At 44.5% G+C, this 9308-nt stretch overlaps 1 protein-coding gene across 1 annotated transcript in view; it reads left to right on the forward strand.

Annotated features, from left to right (window-relative positions):
• Window positions 1-9308, forward strand: part of LOC122262417 (lachesin) — a gene marked incomplete in the record, with an annotated part of 198321 nt that overhangs the window by 163475 nt on the left and 25538 nt on the right. Inside the window, 1 exon segment of the mRNA XM_086542659.1 lies at window positions 5611-5772. Coding sequence (XP_086398785.1) covers window positions 5611-5772 — 162 coding nt within the window.

Below are 9308 nucleotides of genomic sequence, written 5' to 3' on the forward strand. Positions count from 1 at the left end.
ACACACACCCACATCCACATCCCCACACACAACCACACACCCACACACACACACACACACACACACACACACACACACACACACACACACACTTCACCCACACATTACAAAAAACACACACGAGGGGGGCCACCACCACACACTCACATAAACACATACACACACGCTGACACACACACAACACACTCAGACACCCACACACACAGACACCCACACACCCACTCACACAAACACGACACACCCACCACCACACACCACACAAACACACATCCACACCTCCACCACCCCACTTACAGCCACACCCACACACCAACACACACACACCCACACACACCTACACACACACGACACTCAAACACACCACTACACACACACATCCACACACACACACAACACACGACCACACACCACACCAAATACACAAACCCACACACACACACACACACACACACACACACACCCACATACATACAAACACACACAGCCACCACACACCCTCACTCGACACCCACACACACAGCCCACATACACCCCCATACACACACCCACACACCCACAAACACACACACCTCCACACCAACACACCAACACCCAACACACACACACACAACACAAACACACGCACACACCACACACGAAACACACACACACATACACACACACCCACACACACCACACCCACACAACACACCACACACCACACACACACTACCCACACACACCACTCACACACATCTCACACACACCCCCCCCTCCCCCACCCCGCGACCCCCCACCCCCCCACCCCCACCACCCCCCCGCCCCCCCCCCACACACACAACACACACACACACACACACACACACACACATCACACACACACACACACACACCCAAACACAGCACCCCCACACACACACACACCACACACACACACACCCAAACCACACTCCCACTCAAACACCACACACACACACACACACACACACACACACACACCCACCCCCCCAACCCCCCCCCCCCCCACCCCCCCCCCCCCCCCCCCCCCCCCCACCCCCCCCCCCCCCACACACACACACACACACACACACACACACACACACACACACACACACACACAAACACTCACTGTGTGGCACACACACACAAACACACGATACCACACACACACACACACACACACACGCCCACACCACCACTAGACACTCACAACACACGACACACACACAACACACCACTCACACTTACACTCACACACCACCCACACACACACACACAAACCCCACACACACAGATATAGATACACAAACACAACCCCCATCGAACCACAAGCCAACATCCCCCACAACACCCCCCACACCCCAATTGACCCCATCACTGCCCAATCCTAAGATGCAACCGTAGGCACGCCTGCCCGCTCTCCGCGGTCGCTGTACCACCCCCTACGCAAACACTGTACTGCACACCCCCCCCCACGACCAACCCTTACAACACCACCGGCGACAGAATACCCGCAGCGAAAGTACTGGGACGAGACGCCGCCTCAGACACCCCGAGTGCCTGAGCGATCTACCGCGCATTAGTGCTACCCGACACCGGCGGACACAAATAAGTACCCAAAACACCATTGCGTTACTTCATTCTACCATCTCTCCTAAACACACTCAAACACTCAAATAAATAACACACACAAACACTCAAACACACACGCAAAATCAACTCCCTAACACTCAATACATGTGTGTGTGTGTGCGTGTGTGATATAGAGAGACCATACAACACACAAACACACACAAACACTAACACTCACACACCACACACACAGCAAAACACACACACCACACACTAGCCTCCACACACCCACTCTCACACTCCACACCACACACACACAAACACACTCGAGCCACACCTCACACTACACTCACACACACACAAACCACACACCAACACTCACACACTCTACCCCCCGAACACCCCCCGGAAGAAGATCATAAAGTGTTGAAAAAACCTCACGAAGACCAAACAGCGTACGTGTACCCCGCAAAAAGCATGCAGATAAACACTCGCGAGAGCAACAAACCAGCCCTCCACAAACTAACAACGAATAAACTCACGTCCCCTCGGGCCACGCGCCGTGGTTGTACCTGTAATCAATAATCCCGATATAAGCCTGACCAGCAAGGTCTTAGACAACAATATAAACGGAAGATCTACCATATGCCAAGGGCGACCAGTTATAATCCCCTTCATACTAACAATACAAACACAAACGCACGAACCACTACAAGCACGCAGAAACGAGCACGCTAGATCAGACAAGATATACCTCTAGATCGCACTCCACCCACTCACTCACCAAAAACCCTCACAACCCCCCCACACGACTCGACACCCACACACACTAACATCACAAAATATCTAATCACTCACACACACACAGACATACAGACAGAGAGTAGAAGTGTGAGAGCTCGTGAGTGATGATAAGAGTAGAGATAAATAAGAGAATGAGAGTAAAGTATGAGTGAGGTTCTGAGAATAACGTACTGTGAGTGAGATGTGATATTATATGACACACTCTCCACACACACACACACTCAACACTCTCTACACACTGTATTGTATGATATAACTATATTATAATATAAAAATCTCTATAACTATAAATATAAATAACTATACTCACACCAATTGACAATACACACTATAAAACAAACTCACAAAAGATCTACAACTCAAACACCCACAATCAGTCCTACAAGCAACGTATCACTAAAACTCTCTATAACACAGACACACAAACACACACAACAAAATCACAATCTCTACTCAATACACACACCCCGACACCAAATACACACATCCACACACACACTCACACACACTCACACACGACGACAAGAGCGGGTGAGCTAACACAAACACACACTACACCCACACCTATTTACAGGCCACCCTCACCGAGAAACCAAATCACCCCCCCCCCCCCCCCACACACCCCCCCCCCCCCCCCCCCCCCCCACCCCCACCCCCACTCACACTCCAAACTAACTCACACACTCAACACTCACACAATCACACACACACACACACACCATCTCACCCCATACACACACACACACACTCCAACACCAACTCACACACACACACACCACACACACACACCCACTACACACACACCACAAACACCCACAAACACAGACATCACACACACACCCACAACACCCACCTAGCACACCCACACACCACACACGACCGAACCACACACACACACACACACACTCACACCACACAAACACCACACTCTCACACACACACACCCACCACCACCTAAGCCATACACGTATCCCTGCCGGCATGCCGAAACCAGACCAACTCCACCCTTATTCGAGTCTGATTCCTGTAACGGCCAGCACAAAACGCTCTACCCAACCGTGAACAATGCATTGTATAGCCCATGAGACAGTTTGGGGGGTTGGGGGGTTCATTTCCCACCATGAAACCATATCACTTGCCTACAGTCACTTCTCAAATGTCTCTCTGCGGAGGGCACAAAAACTTCTCATAACTGAATGCACAAAGAAAACAAATACTCTAGACAACATCGAATGACAAAGTCCAATTTACCCGCATAGTAACATAGACACCCTGAACCCCCAACCAGGTGACTAATCGTTTTCTCGAACAGATAGCGTAGCCGAAACACCAGATTTGGCACATTTTATGAACTCCACATCCGGGCAGTAACTTGTCCCAGAATATTGACAATCACAAGAGCGTAACCTACATAATCAAGGCTTCATAACACAAAGAAAATTGGTCATTAGAATTCTGTATAACCTATAATCTTCGAGGAAGACACTTAATTCATACTTGTACCATGTATTGTTTAATATCCAAAAACCAACAGCTGCACTACTTTGATTATAAAATGAAATTTCCGAACCCTGTTCCGGCTGGTTTCGTCGCTCGGCAAGATTCTCGCCTCTATGAAAAGTCCAACAATCTCTTGACATTTTTAAGCAAGGCAAATGTTACAATTCCGCCAAAATCAAGAATAACCTTAAGTTATCAATAATAAAAATGGAGGGAAGCCCTACTTTATCCCACGCCTCGGCCTCACACGGCAACTTCTCGCTTACTTTCTGTTGAAAATCACCTTCGTCCCTCTTTAACCTTAAAACTCTCTCTCTCCTCTCTACTCTCTCTCATCTCTCTTATCCTCTCTCACTCTCCCTCTGATCCTCCTCTCTCTCTCCTCCTTCCTCAATCTCTCTCTCTCTTCTCTCTCTCTCTCACTTTATCTCACATCTCTCTCTCACTCTGCCGGATTGTCAGAAGTCGCTCCAGTTGTCATGAGGCAAGCAAGATGGTAACCCTCCTCATCATCTCAGTGATTGTGGTCAGTGGGTCCCTGGCTCAGGGGAAAGCGTGTCTGCTCAACGCTCTAACCAATGGGCAATGTGTCTTTAATCTGCCCAGCGCAAACGGTAGCCAGTCTTAGTCTGTAAGGAATAACTTTGGCACCTCTTGGTGGTTATTGCAGAGAGTGCCAGTGGCCCAAAGCTGTGGTACGGGAGAACCCACTGGTCCGAGAAGTGAAGAGTAGACAATAACGTTGAGTATGCACTGCTGCAGCATTGCCAGTGGTAAGCCCTAGAATCCGTGGTATCATTCCATTTGGCATCAAGCAATAAACAGTATGAGATTTCAGTTCCTATGTTCATTTACGTATCAAAAATGTAATCAAACGAAATGTTGTCATTAAAATGAACTTTTAGTTCCCTATCACAATAAACTCAAAAATAAGAAAGCATTTCACTGTCACTTTAAGCAGTACATGTGACGGGATCTAATGTTATCCATACACCTCTGATCACCTATATTAGCCTTTACCTTTGGCACACATGTATGTTTTTTCGATTGAGAAGTTGGAATATTGCATTTAGAGAGATGTATAATGGCATGATCTTTAACATGCACTATTGCTTCCCGGAGCTCTACAGTTGACTCCAATGCGTATCTATCTATGCAAAGGCTGAGACTTTGGACGAGATGATGGCAACAATTATGCATAGCACCATCAACCTTTTATCAATATCTTCAAACATTTATGTGGTCCACTGAATTCTTTAGTATCCTGATACATTATAAACGTTTTCATTTTGGCATATACCTCTTATATACTAGGGACGTCTTCTTACGAAGAAAAGAACAAAGTAGGGTTCCCAAGTTTCCTTTCTTAGCTAGCAGTCTCCAGCTAACTTGGAGGAGGCATCTCCGCCGCTGATAACAGTTGCACTGTTGGGCGCCGGACATGCGTGATGACAGGGACCAGAGAAAAATGGTTGTACCATAGAAAGCTTCCTGACACCATCCACCATTCTGCTGCCAATGGTTTCACCGTGACCCTGGTACGGGGCCCTAACAGGTACTACCAACCTGGGCAAGGTTGGACCTGAGAGCTAATAAGGTTAAGGGGTGACTGTACACCTTACCCGGTTGCAGTTTAAGGTTTTACCCAGGACCAAAATAGCAGTAGCACGAATTATCAAATTCTAGCAATAGTAGGGTTATCAAATTTACGTCTGTTTTGTATAAGAATTAAATTCCATACTTTTCTTTTGACAGTTCCCCCGGTGATTGTGGACGACCGCAGCAGCAGATCGAGTGTGGTGGTCCAAGAAAACGGAAATGTGACGTTAATCTGCCAGGCAGAAGGAAACCCTGAGCCTCGAATCTCTTGGATGAGAGAAGACAAGAAGCAAATATCTCTAAACAAGCGACGGAAAGGTAAGCCTTCTAGCCACAGGGATTTGAATTGTGTGGGACTTCTAAATGGCAAAATAAAACTTAGATACGACAACGAAAGGAACTAAAAGGAATGCTTTCTTTCCTAACTCGACAGAAGGGTCCTTCCTTCTTACAAGTCACAACGCAAAATTAGATTTTCGTCAGGATACGTACTATATTGCCTCTAGTAATTTTCAGCCTTACACATAGCACATAACCAACTTTGTATATACTTCATATTTGCACTAATCTGATGAACTGCATACGCTTCATAAAAACTTTTTGTAAAACAAACGTTTCTTCGAAAAAGTCTTGGGAAAGTCTATGGAATTTTAATTTTGTCAACAACCCAGATCTACATTTCCTGAGATCATCAGTAAGTTGGAAGGTCATCTTATTAACGAAAAACAAGAAAAAAAACTACAAATGCAGAATCATATTGATATTTCTTAACCTGTTTCATAATGAATTACTTCCCTCTTTCTCTCTCTCTCTCTCTTTCTCTCTCACTCACTCTCCGTGTATGTGTTTATATATATCTATATATAAAAATCAACTTAGATATATATATATCTAAACACATACAACGGAGAGTGCGTGAGAGAGAAAGAGAGAGAGAGAGAGAAAGAGGGAAATAATCATTAGAAAAAGGTTAAAAAATATCAAAATGATTCTGCATTTGTATTTTTTTTCTTGTTTTTTGTTTTAAAAAGAACCTTCCAACTTACGATGATCTCAGGGAAAAGTAGATCTGGGGGTTTTTGACAAAATTAAAATTTCCCTAGACTTTTCCCCAAAACTTTTTTCGAAGAAAAAGTTTTTTTTAAAAAAAAGTTTTTATGAAGGGGTATGGGATTTTTCAATTTGTGCAAATATGAATTATAAAAAAGTTTGGTTTTTTTGGGTAGTGTAAGGCTGAAAATACTAGAGGGAATTTTAAATACTATCCTGACGAAAATCTAAATTTTGGGGTTGTGGGGCTTGTAAGGGAAAAAGGACCCTTCTTTGAGTTAGGAAAAAAAGCCCTTCCTTTTGGTTTCCCTTTTTTTTGCGTATTCCCAAGTTTTATTTTTCCATTTAGAAGTCCCCCACAAATTTAAATCCCCCGTGGCTAGAAGGCTTACCTTTCCGTCGCTTTTTAAAATTTTTTCTTCTTGTCCCTTTTCTCTCCAAGAGATTTGAGGCCCCAGGGTTTTTTTTCTGCCTGCAGATTAACTCCCCAATTTTTCCCTTTTTTTTTGGGCCCCCCACTCGATCTGCCCGCTGCGGGCGTCCACAATCAACCCGGGGGAAATGCAAAAAAAAGTTGGAAATTTTTAAAACCCTTTTACAAAAAAGGAAAGTAAATTTTAAAAAACCCTTTCTATTTCTAAATTGATAATTTGGCAAATGCTATTTGGGCCTGGGTAAAACCCTTAAAACCTGGGAAACCGGTTAAAAAGGGGGGGTAAAATTTCCCCCCAAACCCTTTTTAAACTCTCAGGTCCCAAACCCCGCCCAGGTTTTTTTGTACCTGTTTTGGGGCCCCTTTCCAGGGGCACGGGAAACCATTTCAGCAGAATGGTGGGTTGGGGGTTTTAGGAAGCTTTCTATGGGTTTAACCAAATTTTTTTCTTTGGCCCCCGTCACCCGCAAAGTCCGGGGCCCCAACCCGTGCAAAAAGTTTTCACGGCGGAGATGCCTCCTCCAAGTTAGCTGGAGACTGCGAGCTAAGAAAGGAAACTTGGGAACCCTACTTTGTTCTTTTCTTCGTAAGAAGACGTCCCTAGTATATAAGAGGTATATGCCAAAATGAAAACGTTTATAATGTATCAGGATACTAAAGAATTCAGTGGACCACATAAATGTTTGAAGATATTGATAAAAGGTTGATGGTGCTATGCATAATTGTTGCCATCATCTCGTCCAAAGTCTCAGCCTTTGCATAGATAGATACGCATTGGAGTCAACAGTAGAGCTCCGGGAAGCAATAGTGCATGTTAAAGATCATGCCATTATACATCTCTCTAAATGCAATATTCCAACTTCTCAATCGACACTGCAAATAGTAATATAAGGTTAACAGAGGTGTAATGGAAACATATATGTCACATGTACTGCTTAACTTGACAGTGAAATGCTTTCTTATTTATGAGTTTATTGTGATAGGGAACTAAAAGTTCATTTTTAATGACACATATCGTTTTTGATACATTTTTGATACGTAAATGCATAGTAACTGATAATCTCAACTGATTTATTGCATGATGCCCAAAGGAATATACACAGATTCTAGGGCTACCACTGGCAAGCTGCAGCAGAGCATACTCAACGATATTGTCTACCTCTTCACTTCTCGACCAGTGGGTTCTCCGATACCACAGGCTTTGGGCCACTGGCACTCTCTGCAATACCACCAAGAGGTGCCAAAGTTATTCCTTACAGACTAAGACTGGCTACCGTTGCGCATGGCAGATTAAAGACACCATTGCCCATGTTAGAGCGTGAGCAGACACGCTTCCCCTGACAGGGACCACTGACCACAATCACTGAGATGATGAGAGGGTTACCATCTTGCTTGCCTCATGAAAACTGGAGCGACTACTGCCAATCCGGCAGAGAGAGAGAGAGAGAGAGATAAAGAGAGAGAGAGAGAGATAAAGAGAGAGAGAGAGAGAGAGAGAGAGAGAGAGAGAGAGAGAGAGAGAGAGAGAGAGAGAGAGAGAGAGAGAGAAAGACAATTAAGTAAAGAGGGAACGAAGGTGAATTTCAACAGAAAGTAAGCGAGAAGTCAGCCGATGAGGCCGCGGCGTGGGATAACTTAGGGCTTCCCTCCCATTTTTATTATTGATAACTAAGGTTATTCTTGATATTTGGCGAAATGAAACATTTTGCCTTGTTAAAAAGACCAAGATGAATGTTTGACTAAAAAAGTGGCGAGAAACAAGCCGAGCGAGAAACCAGCCGAAACAGTGTTCGGAAATTACATTTTATAATCAAAAGTCGAGCAGCTGTTTGGTATTTGGATATTAACAATACATCGGACCAAGTATGAAATAAGTTTCATCCTCGATTCATCTGATAACAGAATATAATGACAAATTTCATAGTGTTACTGCGCCTGATATGTAGGTTACGCTCCAAGTGAATGTCAATAATCTGGGACAAAGTTACTGCCCGGAAGTGGAGTCAAAATGACGCCAAATCTTGAGTTTCGCTACGCTCTCAGTACGAGAAACGATTATTCACCATTATTTGTTTTACCTGTTTTCTATGTACTATTCGGGTAAAAAAAGTACTTTGTCATTCGATGTTTTCTGAGATTTTTTTTTCAAAGTGCAATAATTTCTGAGAAGTTTTTTTCCCACCTGAGAGAGACATTAGAGAAGTGACTGTAGGCAAGAGATAGGATACCAGGTGGGCAAAGAAAACAACAAAATGACACCAAGGGCGATACCAAAACCATGATCACGTAATGGAATAGCGAAAAGTGCAGGCCTAAACAGGAAACAGACGACACTGTATTAGAATGACTGGAAACTGCATCCTGCATTTGG

This window comes from Penaeus japonicus, unplaced genomic scaffold, assembly GCF_977035675.1.
Source record: "Penaeus japonicus unplaced genomic scaffold, GWHDUDI00000001_assembly GWHDUDI00000012, whole genome shotgun sequence".
NCBI classification, from domain to species: domain Eukaryota; kingdom Metazoa; phylum Arthropoda; class Malacostraca; order Decapoda; family Penaeidae; genus Penaeus; species Penaeus japonicus.